The sequence below is a fragment of the Nelumbo nucifera genome, chromosome 6, assembly GCF_055504915.1.
Source record: "Nelumbo nucifera cultivar China Antique chromosome 6, China Antique-T2T, whole genome shotgun sequence".
Taxonomy (NCBI): Eukaryota; Viridiplantae; Streptophyta; class Magnoliopsida; order Proteales; family Nelumbonaceae; genus Nelumbo; species Nelumbo nucifera.
Window position 1 is genome coordinate 67991917 of NC_142654.1, and position 26953 is coordinate 68018869.

A 26953-nucleotide genomic window follows, 5' to 3' on the forward strand; every position below is an offset into this window, starting at 1 on the left:
GCTCATCCCTAGGGAGGATGAATGAAAATGCTATTAGAAAATGGTGATGCTTAACTTTCACAAATTAACAAAAGTTTCAGTTATTGATCAGAGAGTGAAAGGAGAGTCTAAGGCATGGAGAAAGGAAGAAAGGAGGAAAAGAAAGAGAAATGCCCACATAGATCCGGATATTTTCTGAAAAATGCAAGAAGAAAAATTTATTTCCTTACTCGTCCAAGAAGAATTCTAGGTAGGGAGAAGAAAATAGTACTAGAAAAGTTTCTTCCTTGTGTGCCTCTTTCATTCATTTTTATAGAGCAGATTATTTTCTGTTATATTGTGACAGCAAGAAAGAAGAAAACAAAAGTGAAAGTATAAGGGAAAGACAGGAAACTATTTATCAAAAAAATAAAAAGGGAAAGACAGGAAACTGAGTGAAAACCATGAAAAACCTAGTTATTTGACTTGGCTGACTGCAGGTTCACTGAAAATGTTGGAAGACATAAAGCCCATTAGATAATGGACTGATTTCTATGGCTGCCATCAAAATATATTCATTTTGTGAAATTTATTTTAAGATTTCTTCTCTCTCAAAGGTTCAGGGGATGCTACAAAGGCATGAAACCAGAATTCTAAATTCTAATAACTAGAACTCTATGATGTTGGAAATATTTTATAAAAGGGTGAAATCAGAATTCTCATTGGAATTGTACAAATATTTGTTTTATTTATCTATTTTCTCACGTTAAAATCAAAGGGTCTTCCTTGCTTCCTGTAATGATGTAATTGAGGAAATTTACCCTGAATGGCCCTTACCCAAAATAAAAAAAACTCATTCATTTCACTGAGTGAATTATGTTTCTATGAAGATTTCCTCAAAATTTTTGTACCAAAACTTGGCTAACAAAATTTTTGAATAGAACCCATAAAAGTTCAGAAAGACTTTCTGTACTGAATTAGTAACAACCAAGCAATCAATGCTTTGGCTAATATACATGATTGCCAAGGCAATTCAGGTAAATGTAGAACACAACTGGACTTTGGTATTTGGTTCTATTTAGAATCACAATTAAGTCTATTTCCAGGTAACTGTGTGACTTGTATTCTGCATTTTGATCTTGGAGTTGCAGTTTTCTTGATGAAATTATTTTGCAATTTTCATTGTCTTCAATCTCAAAGTGGTTTTTGTGTTTAGGTAAATTCTGTTGGTGCAACTATGCTAGAGTTTATCTCGGACTTTGGGAAGCCTACTGCACCACTTCCAGCAGCAATTGTTGCATGTGTTCCTAAGAAAGTGCATATAGATGGAGTAGGCGAAACCGAGTTCAAGATTTCTCAAAGTGAAATTACAGCTGCTATAAAATCTGGTTTGGAGGAACCCATAGAGGCTGAACCAGAGGTATGCTCTTTCGGGAATTACTGAATGATTACCTACTGAAGTCAACAAAGCCTTAATTTCAAATGTTTATGGTCAGCTATGTGAATCCTATTCTTCCATTTTTCTCTATTAAAAGTCATGTCTTTTGCCAGATTATAACTGGTAAGTCATTAGATCAATTCATATGACTTATATCCATGTCTTCTTTGGCCTTCTCTTTGCTGTTTTAGATCTCCTCAATTGTGTCGTTATTGCTTGGCAATGTACATGGAGAAACCATCTTAAAATTCATGTCCTCTTTGACCTTGTCTTTTCTCTTTTAGATCTCCTCAATTGTGTAGTTATTGGTTGTCAATGTACATGGAGGAACCATCTTAGTCAACTTTCCCTTGTCAACTATTGGAGCTATTTATAAATCCTCTGTTTCTATTCTTCTTAATGTTTCCACTCATCCACCCCAGCACAATCATCTTAGCTATGCCTATTTCTGGTTGTATTTTTTCTTGACCGCCAACATTCTGTTCCATATAAAGTTGCTGGTCTAAATCCATCTTTAAAAACTTTCTTTTTGTCTCATTAGTGTATGCTGGTTATCTGATAAGTGATAACAGATTGGCATCCTGTATTTCTAATTTCCTATTCTGGTCTTGAAGTTGAATTAGATGCTTCATGTAAGGATGTTTAAAAAATTTGCCCTATTTTCTTTCTAATGAGCTTATTTAGGCTATTTACCATTAGGGTCATTGGCATTTTCCATTTGGAAGAAAGTAAGTTCTATTGCTAAGTTCATTCATTTGCTTGTTAATACAGCTAGAGGTTCCAAAAGAGTTGATATCATCATCACAGCTGCAAGAATTAAGGTTGCAACGGAAGCCATCCTTTATTCAGTTAAATCAAGATGGAGACACTACAATTGCGTTTGATGAGGAAATAGGCATCACACAGCGCCGCCTTTCCAATGGGATACCTGTAAATTACAAGGTATACATGGTGGTCTCTCCCCATCTTCACTCCTCCCGTGAAAAAAACAAATATTTTTTTATGGAACTGCTTATAGATAGTATAACTTGTGAGATACACTTATTAATTTTACGGAGACTTAAGATCCATTTCTGTACAAGTGCACATTATATTGATTTATTTTTCGTAATATCAACTGGTGTATCAAACTCATAAATGCTTGTCTGTCTAATAGGTGAGCCGTTAAGCAAACTTGATGATGTTGATGGGTCTCCTTTCAATTTATATTACACAATAGATTGGATCTCAAATTTGATAATGACACTACCCTATTGCTTATCTTATCGGTCTGTTTTATGAATTGGTAGGGTGTATGATTTTCATTGTGCATGCATAATTTAAAGGTATTTTTGGAATGAGTGTGAGCTTGTCTTACATCACTGGTCCCAAGCCCAGATAAAGGAGGGTTGCATCTGGTTGGCAGTTGGCAGTAAAACTTTTGTGAAATTCCCTCCAGAAAATGAGTGTGGCAGAAATGCGTATGTCGAGATGGATGAGAGGAAAAAGTAGCGATAGGATCAGAAATTAAAATCATTTATGAGAGAAATTAGATGAAGATGGTTTGGTCATGTGCATAGAAGACCATCAATAGCACCTGTAAGAAGTGATTTGTTACAAGTTTAAAGGTCCAGAAGGGCAAGGGGTAGACCAAAAAGGACATGGATAGTAGCATGGTTTCAAATGTTGCGACATTTCGCTAATGTTGCCCGACATATGTTGATGTCGAGGCTCACTGACATGAAAATGGATGGTAATATAAAAATTACATTATTTCAGTCGACATTTCCTTTTATGTCGATCAAATAGGTCCAAATAACAAAAAAAAGACAGTTTTTCCTATTATGTCGACAGGATGTCGACTAATGTACATTAATAATATAATATATTAGTATATTATATTAATATAATACAGTATATTAATATAAATTACTCCATCAATAATTTCTATTTAATATTTCAAATAAAATATTTATAAAAAAGAATTAACAAAATATAAAAACAAAAGAATAAATTAATTACTTTATAATATAAAACATACAATATTTTTCAAGTAATAAAATATTAACTAGTTAGTATTTTTAAAATATTTATTAAAATCAGAAAATGTTTATTAAATTTTATAATAAATCATATTCTACATTTAATATAAAAAATCAGAATAAATTTATTAAGTTTTATACTAAATCATAATTTATTATAAATGTAGTATTAAAAATCATAATAAATTCATTAAGTTTTATAAGAAATCAGAATTTATCATAATCTTAATACTACAAAAAGGAGAATCAGTTTATTAAATTTATAATAAAACATAATGTATTATAACTTTAATATTTAAAAAATCAGACTAAATGTATTTCTATGTACTAGTGTGAAATAAATATATTAGAATTTATAATAAATCAGAATTAAAAATAAGAAAAGAAAATATCAGATAACCTTGTAAAAACATCAAAATGCATAATAAATCAGTAAATAGTCATTTACTAATTTTCTATTGATCTTAGTTTCTTAGCTTTATATGATGGTTGGGAATAAGATAATAGTCTAGAAATATGTATTGATGCTTCTTTTATCATTTTACAAAATATCATTGCATATTTCCACAATGTCTCTAATTTTTACAATATTTCCCCTTGATATTTCCGACATATGTCCTATATTTTGGTAAGTGACATTTCCATCGACATCGACATTTTAAACCTTGGATAGTAGTAAGAAATGATTAGGTGCCAATAATTTAACAATGGATATGATGTTAGATAGAATGGAATGACAAAACAGGATTCATGTAGCCACCTTCATATAGTTGGGATAAGCCTTGGATGATGGTGATGATTTCTTGAATTTTCTTTTGTCATATTGTTTTCTTATTTGATTTTATAATATTTTCAGATAACAAAAAATGAAGCTAGGACTGGAGTCATGCGGCTGATAGTTGGTGGTGGAAGAGCAGCTGAAACTTCTGAGTCTAGGGGAGCTGTTGTTGTTGGTGTTCGAACTCTCAGTGAAGGTGGTCGTGTTGGGAATTTTTCAAGGGAGCAGGTATGACATTATAGTGTTGCAGTCTGTGAAGGTGCGTTGTGTTGTTAAAATAACATTTTCTATGACATAGCTTAAACTCGATATTTTCTCTCTATATATTACTTCCTGGCAAGTCCTTGGTTGTATAGGGTAAGTCCTTTCAATCTTCTCAGAAATTAAGTGTATTGATGTAACCGTTTTTTGGTCACGTACCATTTTTTGTGATGTATAAATTTTTTGGCTAAGTACCTCGTGTTTGACCTGGTGGTGACGTGCCTTGGTGATGAGCTACTTAGTGGCGAACTCCCTGGGGGAGAACTACTTGGTGACGAACTGCCTGGTGATGCTCCCTGGTGGCGAACTGCCTAGGGGCGAACTGCCTGGTGGCGAATTGCCCGGTGGCGAACTGCCTGGTAGTGCTCCCTGGCGGCGAACTGCCTGATGGCAAACTGCCTGGTGGCGAACTGCCTGGTGGCGAACTGCCTGGTGACGAACTGCCTGATGGCGAACTGCCTGGTGGCGAACTGCCCGGCAGTGCTCCCTGATGGCGAACTGCCTGGTGGCGAACTGCCTGATGGCGAACTGCCTGATGGCGAACTCGTCACTTGACTTGCTCCTAGGCGGTCTGCAACTCAGAGGATGGTGGAGCACTCGCCGCGCGCAGGTCGCGCCAGGCCAGCCAGACCGGTGCCCGGGGGGAGACCAACTTGGTTGTTGCCTGGGCGCTTGCCTAGTTGTCACGAGGTGCCACGTGTCGCAATTTCACTGGAGGGCCAAATCTGCCCTCATCATGTATCAACTTAAATAAGTTTTGTGTGATCATGCTAAACTGGGTTATGAGCAATATTAATTGCTGCCTTATTATCACAAGACATTGTTCCTGAAACTGAAACTAGTTATCTTGAATAGAGGTGTTAGCTACTGTGTTGAATTTCCCCCTGGTTAGTTTCTCCACTTCTTTGGATTTTCAGCCAAATCCCAACATGTTCTTTTGTGTACCTTGGTCTCTCACAATGCGTACAACAGAATTGATCTTTATCATCTTCGTCTTGTTTCTTATTGAGCTCCATCTTATTTCCACTTCTTGTAGCAAAGGCAACTGGCTCCCCCTTTGTAGGAATCACTGTCATATGTCTGCTCTCTAATGACTATAGTAGAGCAATCTACTAAACTGTGTGTAGATCTCTAGTTCCCTAAATGTGAACCCAGATTGGTTATACTCTGTTGAGGAACAAGCTTTTTGTAGGCTGAGCTGCTGATGTGTCTTTCTCACTTTTCTAGTTGAATGTCTGATAGTAGTCAAATTCTTTCCACATTGAATAGTGGAGTAATAGGTAGATAGACTCATCTCTTCTTGTTGAGAAGATAATGACTCAACCTACAATGCATACACATGAGTAAAATGCTGTTGCTCAGAATTTGTAGACTTAGGTTCTGTTTGGTTGCACTGACATCTAACGTCTGAAAAACAAAATACTTTTGACAAAAATGCTAAAAGAATTTGTGATTTTCTGCCTTTTCTGGCATCTGAATGCAGAGAATGTTGTTTTGAAATCTGAATCTTGGTTTCTGTGAAATGACAAATTTTACCCTTGAGTAGGAAAATGTTTGGTAATTTGACTAGCAAATAATAGAAAATGGTTAAGAAAATTAAAATTATTAATTAATTATCAATAAATTAATTTATTAATTAACAATTAATAAATTAATCAAGCACTAATAATTTAACAGTGGATATGGTTTTAAATAGAACGGATTGGCAAAACAGGATTCATGTAGCTGACCCCATTAAGTTGGGATAAGGCATGGATGGCGATGATGAATTAATAAACTAATCAATTAATTAATGGCAAAACAGGATTCATGTGGCCAACCCCATATGGTTGGGATAAGACTTAGATGATGGTTATGATGATCACTTTCTGGTCCACATGAACCAAGAAATCAGAAGAGCAAGCCTGATAAACCCCCCATATGCCATTGATGGTTCACACAAATCAGAAATAGGACATACAGACCTGCTACACACATCTAGAAACTCTTCCTATTACCAAAAACTAACCTGCAGCAGAGATCAACGAATTGATCTATAGACTTCTTGATATGCGCACATCAGATCAATTCACCAGAGTGTCCATCTCCTCAAAATAAAAAGGTTTTGGTCACATGACCAATAAAAGATAAAAGAAATTTCTGTAGAGAGTGATCAGCCCAGGAGTGGTTCTTCTTTCTTCTTTCAATTTAAATGATATAAAATGAAGGAAATACAGGAGAAAGGAGAATTAAACTAATCTAACTTATTCTCTGATTCCATGTTTTCTGCAATAAATCAGTGAGATGAATTGTAGTATGTAGAGAGACGAGAAAACAAATAGTTTTGGTTTTTACAGCAATAAGAGAATGAGAGTGCTAATCAATACACTAAGAATTACAACAACAATGATGCAAACAGTTTTGGTTTTTACAGCTAAGCACACTTCCATCCCATTATTAGGCCCCGTGATGACATTTCAAAGCAATAACAATGAAGAAGAAACCCGGGAATGAAGTGAAGTGGCCTCCACCTCAGAGGCAACTTTGTTCAAATTTCCAAAAAAGTCCTTGTGTTCACTATCTGAAGCAATACCATAAGCCTGACTTTTCACCTTCCACCTTTTTTATATCTGCATAGTTGTCCCTGCTATTCATCTGCTCCACTGTCCACCCACGTGGGATATCACCAACAACGATCCTCAGCTCATACCATTCACCCACAAAGTAAAGCTTCACTGACACTGGAATTTGAATTACCGGCTTCACCTCAATAAGGATTCTTGCCACCACCAAGTCCATCCATGTCTGAATGTAGAAATCAATTTTTCCAAATATGCCACATGTATCATCAATTGATTTATATGATTTGCATACACCATGCGTGAAGTGGGATACCAAATACATTTATTTAGACTAATCAATTTCCACTGACATTTCTTAATGACCCCACCAGTGGATTCCAGCGGCCAAAGTGAAGCTCTGGTTCTCCAACTTGGTTCAATTCCCATATAAGCACCTTTTCTGCCTCTTCTTTACAACTTGAAATGAAAATAAAATGTCCAGAATTTAGTTTTCTAACTTGGATTTTTTATTAGTTTTCCAGACTGAAGTCACCCATCTCTCCAAGTCCTCTGACTTGGAGTTAACAAAATGACCAACCAGACATGAGTCCAGAAGCTTCAATTGATTTGAGAGTTTTCTTAGAGAAGTAACCTCCACATAAATTTATTTGGGTTGACTTTTCCCAGATGGAGATATAATGGACGAAAGCCTTAGGAACAAATTCTCATCTTCGTCATTTCAAAAATTTGAGAGTTGGATACCTTTTTGGGCATGCAGCTAGAAGTCTATTGGGCTGCCACACCATCTAGGAACTCTAGATGTGTTACATGGGTCCCACCCTAGGTCTTGATTAGTTATTTGGTTTGTGCTGGAAACCTGCAATTTCTTGAGTTGATTCCCTTGAGGCTCCAAACCTAATTTCTGTGTAGAGCATTACCATTCATGAGTTATGATTCGCGGTTAGCTGGTTGCAAGGTTGCATCTTTATGGAGTTGACTATATTTTACCTTCAGAACAGTATGCCAAAAAAATATTCCTTGTAGAAAACAGCAAGCTGATTAGGGTTTGAAAATGTAGTTCTAAATGACTGTCTTTTTTTTTTTGATCAATAACACTTTCATTAAATCATCAATAGAAGATTTACAAGAGGAAGACAAACACACTTATCTTCCAAGAGCAACAAAGAACCTCAAGAAAAGGAAAAAAGAAAAAGAAAAAAACACTAAAGTTACAGTTTAGCCCAAAATAGTGAATCCCTTTCTGCCCCTTGTTTAGCTAAACCGTCAGCTAGGGAATTAGCCGATCTTTTAACCCAACATGTCTTAACTTCCATCTCCCGCACCAGCCACTTGAATTTCCTCCTCTCATTGTTGTACTTCCATAAGCCATTGTGATCTTTAGTCAGCCACCCTATCACCACCTCTGAATCCCCTTCAATTATGAGTTTCCTGATGTTCAACTCCTTAGCTTTCCGGACTCCTTCCATAACTGCAAAGATCTCAGCTCTAAGGGAGTCACCCACTCCAATTGGGCCTGAGAAAATGGCAGAAATGACCCCATTTTCATCCCTAAAAACACCCCCAATCCCCGATTGTCCCGGATTTCCCCTACTACACCCATCAAAGTTTAATTACAAGAATCCACCAGGTGGAGGTCCAAGCCACACTCATTACTGACTTGGTCTATGTGCAATTTGCAATTTCACCCCACTTCCTCAACATGTCATCCACAGTGTAATCTGTGAATAGCTCCAAAGATTTCAGCCACTATACCGCCCTAATATGTATGATAGCCCTCAGATCTGCTGCTCCTCTCTCAGTTTCTGAGAATATCCTGGAATTTCTTTCTTCCCAAAGTGTCCAACATACTGCAGCCCTTAGTCCTCTCCACATAGTCCTTCCCCTTTTAATCCGCCACCTGAAAAAAGAAGGGGAAAAAAGGCCCTGCAAGTTTGATGGAGGATTCCAGCTACATCCAAATAGGGAGAAAGCCCAATCCCAAATTGACCTCGCAAAATGGCAAGACACCAGTAGGTGAAAACCAGTCTCCCCATCCGCTTTACAAAGAACACACCACTGAGGTGACAAGCAAGTATTGGGTCTCTTCTTTTGGAGTAGATCACCAATGTTGATTCTTTCCAGATAGGCTTCCCAACAAAAACTACCAACCCTAGGAGGTATTGCTCTGCACCAAACCTCATCAACAGGGAAAGGGGGGGGGGGGAAAGTAGGACTGGTGGACTGACTTAAGACTTTGAAGAAAGAAGCACAAGAAAAGATGCCATTAGGGGTAGGTGTCCAAATTCTAGAATCCGCCCTAGTGGGGTCTAAGACAACGTTATCAAGAAGTGCAATAAGGGTCGAAATACTGTCGAAGTCTGAGTCCCTCAAATCCCTTCTTAGTCCCAAGTTCCACCCAATCCCATAAGTGGAAGAGGACGGGGTGGTGAAAGACGAGATTGACTCATTTTTCAAATCAGAAAGAGCATACAAAGAAGGAAACTAATCCTTTAGAGCGGCACTCCCCACCTTGGTTTGTTCCCAAAATTTTATGGAGTTACCGGAATTCAAATCATACTTGATATTAGGGGAGAAAACAGGTAGCAGGTCATGAATGGCTTTCCAAGGAGAATTGCTTGTGGTCCTAGTTCTGATTCCAGCGTCCCATCCATTTTTCTCCAGCCCATGTATACTTGCCACTATTCTAGCCCATAGCTTATCCTTTTCCATAGGTAACATCCACAACCACTTCCCCAACAGAATCATATTCTTTCTCCTAATACTCCCAAGCCCCAAACCACCACAAGTCTTACTCCTACACACTATCTCCCAACTAACTCTATGATCCCTCTTCTCCTCTCCCGGCTCCCACAGGAAATCTCTCATTAGCTTCTCCAATCTGTTAGCAACCTTCACTGGGATTTTAAACATTGACAGGAAAAAGATGGGTAAGTTAGCAAGCGTGGCCTTAATTAGTGTAATTCTCCTACCAAGAGAGAGGTAGTTCTTTTTCCAGGATACCGGTCTTTTTTCAAACCTTTCCACCACTAGGTTCCAAAAGCTCTCTCTCGTAGGATTATCACCTAATGGCAACCCTAAGTAGTTCAAAGGCCACCCTGAGACTTCACACCCTAGCACTTCAGCACTCTCCCTGATCTCTCCCTCCTCCAAATTCACTCCCACTACACAGCTTTTCCCAAGGTTAACCTTCAAGTTGGACATTTGCTCAAACAGTTGTATCACCGACTTCAAGTTCCTGATAAAGCTCACATTACCGCTTTCACAAAACAGAATCGTGTCATTAGCAAACTGTAAGTGAGTGAGGGGGGTTTCCACCCTCCCAACTCTCCAACCTTTAATGAGCCCCCTAGAATCTGCTCTGTGAATCAGTTTCCCCAAAACATCCTCAATTAGAATGAACAAGAAAGGAGAAAGGGGGTCTCCTTGTCTTATTCCCCTACTGGCTGGAAAGAAATCTACCACTGTCCCATTCACTAGCACTGAATAATGACAATTCTGGACACAACCCATGATCCACTTACACCATCTAGCCCTAAACCCAAATTTAGTCAAAACTTTCCTCAAGAAATCCCAGTCCACCAAGTCATAAGCCTTTTCCAAGTCCAACTTACAGACCACTCCTTTCTTCTTATCCCTCTTAAAGTTCTCCACACTCTCATTAGCAATTAGAATCTATCAATAATTTGTTTTCCACTCACAAAAGCTCCTTGATAGTGTGCAATGATATCTGGCAATACCTTCTTCAGCCTCAAAGACAACCCTTTTGCAATGATCTTATACAAGCTATTAACCAAGCTAATTGGCCTAAAATCCTTTGGGTGGGATGCATCTTTCTTTTTTGGAATTAAGGCTATAAATGTAGTGTTCACACCCGGATTGACAATTCCTCTCCTGAAAAACTCCTCAAACACCCGCAAAAGATCATCTTTCAAGATATCCCAACAGTCCTAATAAAAAGCCATTGTGAACCCATCTGGCCCTGGAGCTTTTGTTCTATCCATAGAAAACACAACCTCCTTGATCTCTTCTAAATTAAAGCTTCTTTCCAACCTTCTCTTGTTCTCCACCCTTACATCTGGCCAATCCAATCCTTCTACCCACACCCTTCTTCTCACAGGCCTTCTTAGAATAGATTTGAAGTGCTCCACACAGGCCCCGACAATCTCCTCTTGTTGTACTAACTCAAATCCATCTACTACTAATTTGGAGATAAAGTTCTTCCTTATCCTACCATCTGCTAGAGAGTGGAAATACCTAGTGTTTCTATCTCCCTCTTGCAACCATTTACATCGAGATTTTTGCCTCCAGCTAATTTCCTCCTTGTGCAGGCAGTCCTCTAACTGTCTTCTCAAATCTCTCCTGAGATCATTGTCTTCCTCTCCAAATTCTCCCCTTTCTTCTTTAGAGTCAAGGCTTTCAATCTTATCCATCGGATCTCCCTTTCTTTCTTCTATCCTCCCAAACTCCACCAAATTCAACTCCTTGATTTTTGCTTTCAAGAATTGTAGTTTCTTATGGAATCTCATCCCCTCCCATTCCACCAGTGGGTTACACTCATACCACCACTCCCTCACTTTGTTAGTAAACCCTGGATGAAGTAACCACATATTTTCAAATCTAAAGGGGGTAGCACCTCCACACCTTCTTTCCTCCTTACATAACACTATGGGCCAGTGATCCGAGGTCACCCTTGGGAGAGCTCTAGAAGCCAAGGTTCCCCAATGTTCTTCCCAATCCAAAGAGAACAGGAATCTATCCAGCTTAGAGCAAACGAGTCTAGATTGGAGATTTGACCATGTAAATGTCTTATGGGCTAGGGGAATCTCTTTAAGATCAAAGGCATCCACAAAACTATTAAACTTCCTCATGCTTTTTGTCACCCTCTGTTTAACCTTATTGGATTCCTCCGAGAATCCGATCACATTGAAATCCCCACCCATGCACCAGGGCCCATCCCACAACCCTCTAACATCAACCAATTCCTCCCACAACACCTTCCTCTCTCTGTAGTCATTCGGTCCGTAAACATTTGTGAGCACCCACATATAATCATCCTCTTGCTGCTTAAACTTCATGGAAACCGAGTACTTTCCGATCAACTCCTCCAAACCTTCAACCACATCCCTCTTCCACATTGTTTCAATCCCCCCGGAAGCACCCCATGAGGGAGCAACCACCCAGCTAATTCCCCTGGCTTTCCATACACTCCTTGCCCATTTGTTATTAAACTCCATTCTCTTAGACTCTTGCAACAGCACAATGTTTGGGTCATACCGTCTTATTACCTCTTTTATTGTCGCTCTCTTCCTTGCACTCCCAATTCCCCTCACATTCCAACTAAGAATCTTCATTCCGCTTCTTTTTTAAACCCCTTGCCACCTACCCACTACTTTCCCCCTTTCCTTCTATCTCCTTTTACCCCGAGCTTCTTGTCTCCTTCTACATCTCTCTTCAATCTCTCTACTTCACTCAATCTCCTCTTCTTTGTTCTAATCTCCTTCTTCCTCTTCTGTAAGCTTTCTTTCAACACATTCAAATCTTCCAACCTACAACCCAACTTCCCTATAAATTCTGCTATCATGTCTTCTCTCACCGGGTCCTCCACCCCTACCCTTCCTACAGAATCCCCTCCATCTCTGTCCACCTTCCCTTTCTTCCTCTCCTCTGGTCCCACCTCTGTTCTTTTCTCTCCATCCATCCTCCCTCTCCTGTTACCTCCCTTCTTCCCTGTTCTCTCCCCGTAATCCTCTCCATCTTTACCCTCATTCCTTTCCCTCCTCTCCACTAACCCCTCCCCTCTTCCTTCCTCCCCTTCCCTCCTCTAGATCAACTTTCCTTTCACTTCCTTAAACACTCTTTCAATGATTTCCCACACTTTTTCACTCCTATACCTTCCTTCTTACACCTTCCCACTTTCCTTCCTTCCCCTCTCCCCCTCCTCGGAGAGCCTGCCTACTAGCTCGGTTGCATATTCATGGGCTACAGGACCGAGAACAGAAACGGAATCTGGAACCAAAGACACAAGAGACACATTAGTAGCACAAACCGAAATCACTTGGTTACCTGGGACTGATGGACAAGCTAGAAAAGGACTGCTCCCGGCCTCCCTCTCTTGTTCCAGAGGTTGGTAACCATCTATCTCCCTGAGTTGGTTGGGAAGTACTCTTGTCCTTTGGTCATCCTGGTGATCTTTCCACTCTACCCCTGGTTCACCCCTAGATGGTGTGTTCCTGCTCTGCTTCCGGTTCTCCCGGTTTGCCCTTTCTGATAATCCTTGCACACTATGTAGTCTTGGGAATGAGTTAAACCGATTGCAATCTTCACCCTGAAATAAGCTTGCAATATTCCACCCATCCATGTCACCTCCAGCACAACTACCTTCGTCATTTACACTGCCCACGCTAGTACCATCAACAGAAAAGTCCTCCGATTCTTCATCTCCTTCACTGCATTGCACCCAGCCTTCATCCTTCTCTTCCCTCTCTTCAGTTCTTTCCCTAGCGTATCTTGGATTCGGCCTCTCTGAGGAGTGTCGCAGGGGGCTAAGCTCCTCCAGACTTTGTCGGGAAACCCACTGCAAATCCAGCTTCTTCTCCATTTTCTGCCGCTGCGTGCATTCCCCTCCCTTTCTCGCGACTTGGGACGATGATAGACCATTAACATCGTCTATCAGCGACCCAAGAAGAGTCCCCATACCCCGACCCACGTGACATTTTAAGTTATCACGTGGGTCCTTCAAGTGGAGCCTCCTTTCGGTGTTACACCCACCCGACCGCGTGACCTTTTAAGTTGTCACGTGGGCCCTTCCAACACTGTCCCGGCTCAACCTTCGCCCTGCCTGACCCACCCGCCACCTTCAACGGCTCGGACCAAACCTTTCGGCTCCCCAACCCATCTTGCCTCTTTGCCACATCAGCATAAGAAGAAGAGCCCGCCATTAATTTGTTTAATTCAAATCCATTTGAATTAGTTTCCTTAATTAGGTTGCTTGTCGTTTGGTTTTCCCCAACCGGCTCAGTAACCCCAAAAATATCTTTCATCTGCTCCACCTTTTCATCTCCCAACCTCTGCCCTCCATGTGTCCACCACCCAGCCAGCTTTTTGGGGTTACTGAAAGGTACTTTAAATCAATGTGACAACTAAGAACTGACTCTTTACCCCTGTTAAAAGCTTTGCTAGCATACATTGTTAATTATTTGTTGCCTTTGCTCTCTCTCTCTCTCTCTCATATGCCTTTTTGTATCAATACATGTATTATGGTGTTTCTATCATTTATGGATTTACTATTGAACTTTACCTTCATTGCAGTTATTATCTTTATGACACATAACAATCAAGAACATGATAAATTACTTGGCATATTCTTCAATATAGCTGGTAATGAGTTTGTAAAAATTATTCTCACTTCTAGGAACTGTTTATGTTACAGCTATCTAGATTGGTTATTTTAAATCTCATATAAACAAGTGCTAAGATTTCTTAAGTATACTTGATACACATTCCAGGTTGAGCTTTTTTGTGTGAATCACTTGATAAATTGCTCTTTGGAGTCAATAGAGGAGTTCATCTGTATGGAATTTCGCTTTACTTTAAGAGATGATGGGATGCGTGCAGCTTTTCAGTTACTCCATATGGTACTAGAGGTAATTCCATGTTCTTACCCCTACCTTGTATATTATTTTCAATATCTTGACTTTGTGCTGGAATTCTCAATGTTTCATTTTGAGTCCTAGTTAATGATGGTTGATTGTGGTATGCAGCATAGCGTCTGGCTAGAGGATGCTTTTGATAGAGCCAAGCAACTGTACTTGTCATATTATAGGTCAATTCCTAAAAGCTTAGAACGGTCAACTGCCCACAAGCTCATGTTAGCAATGTTAAATGGAGATGAGAGGTTTGTTGAACCTACACCAAATTCATTGCAAAAGTTGACATTGCAATCTGTAAAGGATGCAGTGATGAATCAGTTCGTTGGTGATAATATGGAGGTTTGTGAATATTCCTGCTAGTAGATACTTATGAACACCATAAAAATTTAATCTTTCAGTTTTGCATCCTAATGTTTTTTTTTTGTTCCAATTTGGGGATTTTAAATCCTTCTTAGGTTAGTATTGTTGGGGATTTCACTAAGGATGAGATCGAGTCTTGTATTCTTGATTACTTGGGGACAGTTGGGGCAACAAGGAGTGCTGAAGTAGAGCATAGATTTAACGCAATTATGTTTCGACCATCCCCATCTGATTTGCAGTTTCAACAGGTAAGAAACCAAATCTAGTTAATTCTCTACCATCAAATGTATTTATTAGCATCTTTGGAATCTCATCCCTACATTTCAAATGGTAACTTGATTGTCTCTTGCTTGGAATTTCATACAAGTGCTTTTTTTCCTAAATAACTGGCTAAATGTTATGGAATGCACAGATTCTTTGTAATGATTGCAGATACTTTAAGTCTTGACAACAATATACAATACACTTTTTATTTGATCTGTAATGTACAATATACATAATATTAATAGGTGATAAGAGGGGTTATGAAAACAAGTCATGGGGTTTTACCATTTGTAATATTGCATTAAATAATGTGTTAATGTGAATGAGCCACCTCCTACCTTCTTGAGATCCACGTTGGAAAGGGACTTTTGTTAAGCTGCCCAAGTTCATTTTGTGTTTTCTTATGTTTTACTTCCAAAAGGATAGGAAAATTTCAGAAGTAGAATAATTTCTTGTGTTTAATGCAGAATTCTCAGGTTTATATTTGCTTACTGGCAGGTATTCTTGAAAGACACTGATGAGAGAGCATGTGCATATATTGCAGGCCCAGCACCAAATCGCTGGGGTTTTACCATTGAGGGGCAAGATCTCTTTGAGTCTATTAATGAGAGCTCAAATACAAATGGTAAGTTTTGTACCATATCATGAACCCTTTGGTATTGAATATATTTTGTCATGTTGCTTAGACTGCACATGCAAACATTATCTTCAATATTGATATATTGAGAAACATATTCCACATACCTACTAAGCTTCAAAATATAATTTCTTTGTTTATAGTTCATGATTTCTTGTCAAGTAAAACTTCTTCGTATGGTATGATGTGCAAAAGCATCTGTGTGCAATGCCATCATGGAGGGGATAGGGTGTATTCAATGTTATATGCTGTCCTGGGCATTGATGTTATATCTCATTTAAATTCACCTCTTTACATATTCGTTTATTTATTGATAATTAACAGGAACTTTTATTAAAAATAAGAGAATAAGATATAAGAGAAAGGAGGGGTATAATCTCTTAATCCTCCCTAAGAGTAAACTTCAAATTACAACATTGCCCAAAAAAGGCTAACTCTTCTCACCTGTTGTTTGGCCAGTGAGTCTGCCAAAGAATTGGCACTGCTCTTAGTCTACTGAAACTTGATTTCCATGTTTTAGAATATCTGCTTAACTTTCTTTTTCTCATTTAAGTACTTCTACAAACCGAGCTCTCGCTTGTAGCCAACTAAGCCTAGAATCACCTTCCACCATCAGTTTTCTGATATTCAGTTACTGGGCTCTCTTTACCCCTTGCAAACCGCCAATATTTCAGCTCTTAGAGAATCCCCCATCCAATAGGACCAGAATACATGGCAATAATTTTGTCCTTCTTCATCCTTGAACACTCCAATACCTGAAGGGGACCCCCTATAATACAGTAAACAGTTCTTCTTCTTCTTTCAAGTGTTCTAACTGTTAGACAGTTTTGTATGCCCTTAGCTTCAATCAGAATGATGTACTTTATGAGTTTATTGTAAATGAATAAAAGTGCATATTTGATTCATGTTCCCTTGGTATATTTCTGTGTAATACCCTTAAACTGGACACTTAATGAGACTCGTGTTAGTTTAGAATGTTCACAGCCAGTGGATCGGTCTGGGGAGACCTATCCTGACAAGGTTGACACTGTGGTGCCACCAAGTCGGTTGGGGTGGCCTGTCTCAGCTGCCAAGGTGAGACCCTAGGCACATACAGTGTAGGATTAATTGAATCTTTGAACTGTACTAGATTTCCAATATTGCCCTGGACCTTGGAGATTGATGGGCAAAACTGGAAAGTTACACCCGACCCCTAGACTCGATTATGATACTGCACTAGGTGTCGGATTGGGTTGTCTTTGATGTACCATTCAGTGAGATCCTTAGCGGGGGTCAAAACCTGGGTATGTTGGGACAGTCTGAGAATTCATCTGAGTGGGTGATCATAGTGACAGGATCAGCCCCTTTGTCGGACAAAGGTAATGATCGGGGATGCACTCTCACTAATGGAAACCAAGACAGCCGACAGCCGATTTCAATCGTTGAGATTTGTTTTGCAAAGTATATTTTATATGAGATATAAAAGTATATATATTATGGTTTCTAAAATGTTTGCAAGAAGGTTTTAATTCCTGGGATCCATACAAGTAGAGAGTGCAACACTGTTCCTTGCAGCCGAGGGAGAGGTCCTCTCTTGTCGGGCAGTGTATGATCATTATGGGCTAAGAGGTTAAGTGTAAGACCATTGAGGATAATACCTGATGGGCTAATCTTGCATCTGCCCGCAGTCCCTGGGTGTTACAAGGTGGCTTGGCCCAAGGACCACTTAGGGTATGTGTTGGGCCCATAGAGCCCATTTGATGGGTTTCAGGGGGTGCGCTGTCCATAACAGTGTATTCGGCCAGGCCTTGTAACAAAGGCTGGGCCGAACCCATGTGGCTGATGTGTAGATCAATGCTTGGGTCCCACGCCATACAAGGAAGCCCAACTGGGCAGCAGTTAGGAAGGTTAAGTGAGCACATAAGCTTAATGAGCCTAAAGCCCATTTCGAATTGGGCTATTTTATTAGTTAATAATGGGGCGAATTCTGAGATGGATTAGCAGATAGGATAGGGTCTTGACCCTATCCACTCATAGAGTCCAGATCTGAATGTGATTCAGATATAGAAACCTCCTAATGAGATTAGGAAAAAGCTAATCTAATCTGTAGATAAGATAAGGGTTTATCCCTATCACCTAAAAGGGGTCTTATCCAAATATGATTTGGATAAACAACTCCTAATTGGATTAGGAGCTCATCTTTTAGGTTAACAAAAGGAGGGGGCGGCAGCCTTTAGGATACACAATCAAATTTTCTTCAGTGCTGAAATCACAAGAAGAGAGAATTCTGCACCCTGCGAATTCTTTCTTGCCACCTCCTTGTTCTTGCCGCCCTGTTTTGCCAGTTCGATCTCCAGTTGTGGGAGAAGTCAAGATTGGATCTTGACATCAGTTCTTTGAGAAAGGATTGAAAGGAAGCTGTGCTCACGTGCCATCCTTTTGATTCTGCTCCATCCTGCACTGCGCCATCTTCAGTGGGAGCAGTTTTTGGATCCTTCCTTGGGCGTGAACACCTTCGTTGGGAGATACTACTTCTCCGTATCAGGTATAATCCTCTCCTACTCCTTCTGGTTCAGTTCATGGTTCAAGGATGATCCTTGAAAATATGATTTTCTAAAATAGGGAATGCGATTCCCAATTGAAGGGAGAGAAAAATTTTTGAAATTCGCCCCTTATTCCGCAATCTTTGGGCGTCCATGGGATGGATCTCTCATCCCTTCACTAACTCAAGGTGGTGGACCATTTCCCTGCTACTCGGGGTATTAGGCAAGGGGACCCCCTATCCCTCTTTCTTTTTACCCTGGTTGCTGAAGTTTTGGGGAGGATTATGGAGAGGGCAGATTCTAGGGGTCTGGTAAGTGGTTGAAAAGTTGGGAGGGATGGAATTCCGATCACTCATTTACAGTTTGCGGATGACACGATTCTGTTTTATGGAGGGGAGGAGATAAGGTGGGTTAGAAACTTAAAATGGGTGATTAATGTCTTTGAACATGTGACCAACCTCAAAGTCAACTTTGATAGGAGTTGTGTGATTGGTGTTAATATGAGGGCCGAAGAGGTGGAAGAAAGGGTCCAAATATTGGGATGCAAGATTGCATAGTGGCCTCTGAAATATCTGGGACTTCCCTTAGGGGATAATCCTAGTAGAAGGGACTTTTGGAATCCATTGATTGAGAAATTCACAAAAAGGCTAGCTTCATGGAAGAAAAACTATCTATCTTTGGGTGGTAGGATAACATTGATTAAAACAACCTTGGCGAACCTCCCGATATATTTTCTATCTGTGTTTAAGATTCCTGAGGGAGTGTGTAGGGTGTTGGAGAAATTCATGAGAGATTTCCGATGGGAACTTGGGGAGGAGAAAAGGGATCATAGAGTTAGGCGGGATTTGGTAAATAGAGCTAAAAAGGATGGTGGTCTTGGCTTAGGTAACTTGCAGAAGAAGAATGAAGCCTTGTTGGGGAAATGGTTATGGAGACTGGCGAAGGAAAAGGGTAATTCGTGGGCTAAAATAGTCCTAAGTATTCATGGGCAAAAGGCAAATGGCTGGGACACAGGTGTTTCATCTAGGGCTACAAGAGTTTCTCCCTGGAAGTCGATTCATACTATTCTTCTATCCTTCCTTCCTTTTATCAAGTATGACCTTTGCTCTGGTAATTCTGTAAGATTTTGGAAACACATCTGGGTGGGTAACTCACCTTTGAAAGAGCAGTTTCCTTCTTTGTTCTCTCTCTCAAGGTTTAAAAATGAGCCTGTTGCTACTTTCCTAACCTATTCTACTTCTGGCCCTGTTTGGAACTTGGGCTTCCGGAGGCCTCTTAGAGACTCTGAATTGGATTCCATTTCTAATTTGATTAAGATTTTGGAGGAGGTAGTTGTTGACCCCTCTAGATTGGATAGTAGGATTTGGGCTCCTACTCCTTCGGGTATTTTTTCATGCTCTTCCTTCTTCAAGGAATTAACCCATTCCCATTCGGCCCTTGATCTTCCTTTCCCGGCTCCGGAAATTTGGGGTAGACTAATTCCTCCCAGAGTAGGTGCTTTATGCTGCGAAGCTATCCTAGGAAAGTTTAACACTTGTGACTTACTTTAAAAGAAAAGGCCAAGATGGTGTTTATCCCCGTACTGGTGTATCTTATGTAAGAGGAATGGTGAGAGCTGTTATCACTTATTTGTTTCCTGTCCTTTTGTTTCAGAAATCTGGTGTTGGTTTTTCTCTTTTTTTGGTTGTAAGTGGCCCACTCCCACAAGTGTACTAAGCTTGTTTAACTCTGTTCCAGTGAGGGGTTTAAAAAAGAGAGGTAAGATCTTGTGGAGATGTGTAAGAGCAGCTGTATGTAGGTCAGTGTGGGAGGAAAGAAATCAACGAACCTTCCAGGAAAAAAGGAACAAAGAAGCCATCATTGATTTAATCTACATTAGGGTGATTCATCGGGTCAAGTCTACGGAGCTTTTTGAAGGTATCTCAGCAGGAGACATCATTAGAAATTGGAAAGAAGTTGCCTGGTCTACTCGGCTGTTTAATGCTACTGTTCCAACTTGGTCTCCTCCAATTATGGGGTTCACTAAATTGAATTTTGATGGTAGCAGTGAAGGGAGCCCAGGCCATTCAGGTATTGGAGGAGTGTTCAGGGATGAAGAAAGTCGAATTATGACTATGTTTTCAAGGCCTATAGGCTGGGGGATTCTCTGAGAGTTGAAATTTCAGCAATATTAGAAGGAATTAAAGGAGCCAAACAACTGAATATTAGGAAGCTGTTGGTGGAGGGTGATTCTAAACTGGCTATTAACTGGCTGCAGAAGGAAGAGGCTAGTTTATGGAAGTTCTCGAATGAAAAAAAGAAAATTTTTCAGCTCACTCAAGACATGCAAATTCAGTTTCAGTGGTCCAAGAGGAGTGCCAATTCTTTTGCAGATTATCTAGCTAAACAAGGGGTGGGAAGAACTAGTTTCTTTTGGGCTGTATTGTAATGTGATGTTTTTTGGGGTGGGGTAAGAGATTTTACCCCCCCCCCCCTTCTTTTTGTATCTTTTCCATATCCTTTTAATTAATAAAAGTTTCTGTTATTGATCAAAAAAAAAAAGAGAGAGAAGAATAGAGAGAAAAAGAGTGAAGAGAGGAGAAAAGAAAGAAGGGGTTCAGTGGTGAATGATCTGCTGCCCCATACACTCCTTTATTTATAGCTTTTAGGATCCTTACAAAAATAGGAAATAAACAAAAATTAGAAACAATAAGGCCAGCCAGCCCAACTTAGCAGAAATTAGAAACTTCTAATAATAGAACTAGAAACTAAAGAAATTAGAACTACTAAAAAGAAATTAGAAACTACTAATAAAAGAAATTAGAAACAACTAGGCGTGGGTATGAAACCACACACACTAGAGCTTGAGTGTGGGTATGGAACCCCACACTTGTGGCTAACCAACTATTTCTTCACTCCCCCTTAAGTTGGGAGTAGATATTTGTCATGCCCAACTTGCGTAGATCTGTCTCCAATTTGCCTTTTGTGATTGCTTTGGTGAAGAGATCAGCTAACTAAATGTCTGAGGCAATGTAAGGAAGGCATACTTCTTGAGATGCGACTTGCTCTCGGATAAAATGTCTGTCAACCTCGATATGCTTAGTCCTGTCACGCTGTATTGGGTTGTGGGCAATATTAATTGCAGCTTGATTATCACAATACAACATTAGACTTCCAACTCATTAAGCAAGGATCTCAGCCATAGCACTTCTGCAACACCATTGGCCATGGATCTGTATTCCGCTTCTGCACTGGAGCAAGCAACAACATTTTGTTTCTTGCTTCTCCAGGAAACAAGATTTCCCCCCACAAATGCACAATATCTAGAGGTGGACCTCCTATCATCAACACATCCCGCCCAATCCACATCTGTATACACTTCTATTTTCATATGACCATTATTCTTGAAGAGTATACCTCTCCCTAGACATCTCTTTAAGTAGGCAAGGAGATGGGTGGTCCTAGGAGAATTCATGTATTGACTGACAACACTAATGGCATAAGAAATATCTGGTCGGGTTAGACAGAGATAAAGAAGTTTCCCAACCAGCCTTTGGTACATAGCCCTGTCCTCAAGGAGTTCTCCACTTTCTACACTTATTTTATGGTTAGGCTCAATGGGAGTATCAGCAGGTTTCACTCCTAACTTTCCAATTTCTTTCAATAAGTTCAGAACATACTTCCTTTGGGAGATGAAAATGCCATGCTTAGATCGAGCTACCTGAATTCCTAGGAAATGTGTAACTTTCCTAGGACTATCACTTCAAATTCCTTGTGAAGGTGTTGTTTAAGGGTTTTAATTTTACTAGTGTCAATTCCTGTTATCACAATGTCATCTACATAGACTGCAGGTAGAGTCAGGGAATGACCTGTCTTCTTAAAGAAGAGGGTGTGATTTGACTGAGCCTGTATGTATCCGAATTTGTCCAAAGCCAGTCTAGACCTATCAAACCAAGCTTTCGAGGATTGTTTTAGCCTGTACAAGGCCTTCTTCAAAAGGCGAACTTTCTATCCTGCTTCTATACTATAAAAACCAGGGGGTAACTCCATGCATACTTCCTCTTGCAAGTCTCCGTTGAGGAAGGCATTCTTAACATCCAGCTGAAATAGTGGCCATGAGAAGTTTGCAGCAATGGATAGAAGAACTCTGATAGTGTTCATTTTTGCAACTGGTGCAAAGGTTTCTATATAGTCTATGCCATAAGTTTGTGTGAATCCCTTTGCAACCAATCTGGCCTTATACCTCTCTATAGTACCATCAGCATTATATTTCACAGTAAACACCCATCTGCATCCAACTGATTTCATCCCTTCAGGCTGGTTAACTAGTTCCCATGTGTTGTTCTTGACAAGAGCATCCATCTCTACTTGCATTGCTTCCTTCCATTCAGGTATCAAAAGAGCTTCTTGCACTTTTTTGGGTATAGGAATAGAAGAAATAGATGCCAAGTAAGATCTGTAGTATTCTGAAAGACAATTATAGGAAAGGAACTTGGAGATGCAATGGCCAGTGGATGAGGTGCAACGACGCTTCCCTTTACGAATAGCAATTCGAAGATCAAGGTCATCTGTCAGTGAAGGCTGAACCTCTGTAATAGTGGGATCAACAGTGGGAGCAGTAGTAGTGTTTGGATTTGGAGCTGTAGAAGATGTTGGAACTAGCCTGGATTACTGTTGAGTACGAGAATCAACCCGCCTCCACAACTTTCTGTGATACACCCTTAACTCCTTGCATTTTTGACAACCTTCTTCACAACTCCCCTCTTCAGTAACTGGGACAGGTAAAGGAACTCTTGGAGCTGAAACTGAAATCCCTTCCTCACTATTCTCCCCTTGAGGAGAAGCCTTATGATAGTAGGGCATATCCTCAAAGAAGGTGACATCCATGGACACAAAGCGCTTCCCTGAAACTGGCTCATAACAGCAATATCCCTTTTGATTTTGTGCATACCCAAGGAAAATACACTTAATGGCTTTGGGATCAAACTTGGAGCGATGAGGTCCAAGGATTTGAACAAAACAAGTACACCCAAAAGTTTTGAGGGTGATAGTGAATAAGTCCTTATCTAGATATAGAAGACTGAACGGGGTTTGCATGTTTAAGACTCGTGAAGGAACCCTGTTAATGAGGTATATGGCTGTACGGATTGCATCTCCCCAGAAGCGTATGGGAACATTGGAGTTGAGCATGATGCTTTTGGCTACCTCTAAAATATGTCTATTTTTTCTCTTAGCAATCCCGTTTTGCTGAGGTGTGTGAGAACAGGTGCTCTGATGAATGATCCCATGATCAAGGAGATAGGATGCCAAGGGTTTTGCAAAGTATTCCTTGGCATTATCAAATCTAAGAATCTTGATCTTGGTTTCAAATTGAATTAGGAACATCTGATGGAAAGCTTGGGTCAGAGAGGGGACCTCATCTCGAGAGTGCATAAGATAGACTCATGAAAAACAGGGTTGTTGAAAGAAAGAATAGACACATATTGGAGGTAGCTAGAGGCATTATGTTTACCTCAAATGTGCCTATACTTTTCTGGGGGGATGCTATTCATACAACTGTTTATCTCATCAATCAGATTCCCGTACAGGTTCTTAACATGAAAACTCCATTTACCCTTTTATACCCTGATAAAGAATTATTTACCATTCCCCTCAAAACCTTTGGGTGCACTTGTTTTGTTCAAATCCTAGGCCCTCATCGTTCCAAATTTGATCCCAAGGCCTCCAAATGCATTTTCCTTGGTTATGCCCAAACTCAAAAGGGATATTGTTGTTATGAACCGACTTCTGAAAAAAGATTTGTCTCAATGGATGTCACCTTCTTTGAGGATAAACCCTATTATCCAAGGGTTTCTCCTCAGGGGGAGAATAGTGAAGCCGGGAGTAGCTCATCGGAAGTTCCTTTTCCAATCCCATTAAGTGAAGAAGGATGTAATGGGGAAGGATGTCAAAGGTGCAAGGATGTGAGAGTCTATCACAGACGATGGAGACAGGTCAATTTTGGACACCAGCAATGCAGGCCAGTCACAGTCCCCACTACAGATCCAGATCCCGGTACCACAGTAGCCCCAGTTCCTTCTGCAGATCCAGATCTAGGTACCATAGATACTACAAATGAGAGACATTCAACCATGGAGCCTTCACCTTCATTCAGTGACCTTGATCTCCCCATAGCAGTCCGTAAAGGCAAACGTCGTTGCACCACAACTCACTGCATTTCTCAATTTCTATCCTATGATCATTTGTCTCCCTCCTACAAGTCTTTTCTCGCATCCATTGCTGATATTCCCATTCCTAGAACAATACAGGAATCATTGGAAGTACTAGAATGGAAAGATGCAATGGATGCCCTCATCAGAAACAATACCTGGGAGATAGTTGATTAACCTAAAGGAAAGAAACCGGTTGGATGTAAATGGGTATTCACTGTGAAACATAATGCTGATGGTTCTATTGAAAGATATAAGGCCTGATTAGTTGCAAAATGATTTACTCAGACATATGGTATTGACTACTTAGAAACTTTTGCACCAGTAGCAAAGATGACCTCTATCAGAGTACTATTATCTCTTGTAGCTAGTTACTCTTGGTCGTTGTATCAGATGGATGTTAAAAATGCCTTTCTCAATGAGACTTGCAGGAAGAAGTTTACATGCAGTTGCCTCCAGGATTTTATGGTACGGAGACAGGAAAGGTTTGTCGATTGAACAAAGCTTTATATGGACTAAAACAGTCCCCCAAAGCATGGTTTGATAAATTCAGACGAACCCTCGATAGGTTCGGATATGTGTAGGCTCAGTTAGACCACACCTTGTTTATTAAGAGAGTGGGTTCCTCCGTAACCTTGCTTGCCGTGTATGTGGACGATATTGTAGTAATCGGGAGTGATACTAGTGAAATTGAGTCTCTTAAGCAGCTCCTTCATCAAGAGTTTGAGGTAAAAGATCTAGGGGAACTACGATACTTCTTGGGCATTGAGGTAGCTAAATCCAAGCATGGGATTTTTGTCTCTCAACGAAAGTATGTTCTTGATCTGCTAGAAGAAACAGGAAAGTTGGGAGTTAAGCTTACGGACACACATATTGAACAGAACCACAGGATTAGTGCAGAGGGTGGAGAACCTATTGAAGATAAAGCTATGTTTCAACGGTTAGTTGGAAAGCTTCTCTATCTTTGCCTCACAAGTCTTGACATCAGTTGTGCAGTCAGTGTAGTTAGTCAGTATATGCACTCTCCTAGAACTACTCACCTCCTTGCGGTTGAAAGGATACTAGCATATTTGAAGAGGTCCCCAAGCAGAGGCATTTTGTTCAAGAAAAATGACCACATGAAGATAGAAGTCTACACAGATGCTGATTGGGCTGGTGTGTTGATGACCGAAGATCTACCTCTGGATATTGTGCCTTTGTTGGAGGTAATTCGGTCTCTTGGAAGAATAAGAAACAAAGTGTTGTTTCTCGTTCAAGTGCTGAAGCTGAATATAGGTCCATGGCAAATGGTGTGGCTGAGATTCTATGATTGAGGTCATTACTAGAGGAATTAGGTATTGCTTATGAGAAACCCCTAATGTTGTACTGTGATAATCAGGCTACCATCAATATAGCCCATAATCCAGTACAACACGACAGAACTAAGCATATCGAAGTGGACCAGCATTTTATCAGAGAAAGGGTTACATCTCAAGAAGTATGCCTTCCTTACATCACCTCCGACATGCAGCTTGCAGACCTTCTCACCAAGGCTGTTTCAAGAAAGAAGTTAGAAGAAGATCTATGCAAGTTGGGAATGACAAATATCTACTACCCAACTTGAGATGGAGTGTAGGAAACTATGGACCCCACATTGAGAGTATTCGTGTGACACCCTGAGATGTACTTAGATTTAATTGATTAGGATCAGCTTTCCTAGTAGGATAAGGATAAGTTTTATTCTATCTTATCTAGGATTAGTTATTCTATCTTATCTAGGATTAGTTTTATTTTAATCTTATCTTTTATTGCCATGTAAGCATTAAAGTTCTTTTACAATTAGGAAACCATGTATATAAATTAAGAAGTGGGGCGGCTATTTTAAGCACTCCAACCATTCTCTTCTTTCAAAGCTTCTCCCACGAGTGCTTCTTCTTTATCTCTCTTCTTCTCTTCTCCTTTTCTCCTTCTCTTTTATTTTCTGTTCAAAACCTAAAGAGTCTCTATAGTCTTGTACGACTACTGTATTCTCTAACATTATCTGATCTGAAGACTTTAGTTCTCACTCCAAATTGTGTGAGAACCATCTGGTAGAATTGTCGCACCAAAATGGGTACTTCATCATGTAATCTCATCAAATATATCCAAGAATACTGTGTATGATCATCCACAAATAAAGTAACCACCCATGGAAGAAATGTGGTAAGGACCCCATACATCAGTGTGAACAATATCAAAAGCAAAGGAATTTCTTTTATTACCTGGTTTAAAAGAATGTCTAATGCTTTCCCAACTAACAACTAGAGCATAGTTTGACTCATTGACTATGATCCACTA

The 26953-nt window shown here is 40.0% G+C and overlaps 1 protein-coding gene across 3 annotated transcripts in view; it reads left to right on the plus strand.

Moving 5' to 3' along the window:
- SPP (Insulinase (Peptidase family M16) family protein) overlaps nt 1–26953 on the plus strand; it is a 105284-nt gene that overhangs the window by 50867 nt on the left and 27464 nt on the right. For all 3 annotated transcript variants that reach the window (XM_010272345.3, XM_010272346.3, XM_010272347.3), the window contains exons 12-18: nt 1175–1378; nt 2168–2338; nt 4274–4423; nt 14523–14660; nt 14778–15005; nt 15122–15274; nt 15789–15915. In XM_010272345.3, coding sequence (XP_010270647.1) covers nt 1175–1378; nt 2168–2338; nt 4274–4423; nt 14523–14660; nt 14778–15005; nt 15122–15274; nt 15789–15915 — 1171 coding nt within the window. The remainder of the gene's footprint in view (nt 1–1174; nt 1379–2167; nt 2339–4273; nt 4424–14522; nt 14661–14777; nt 15006–15121; nt 15275–15788; nt 15916–26953) is intronic.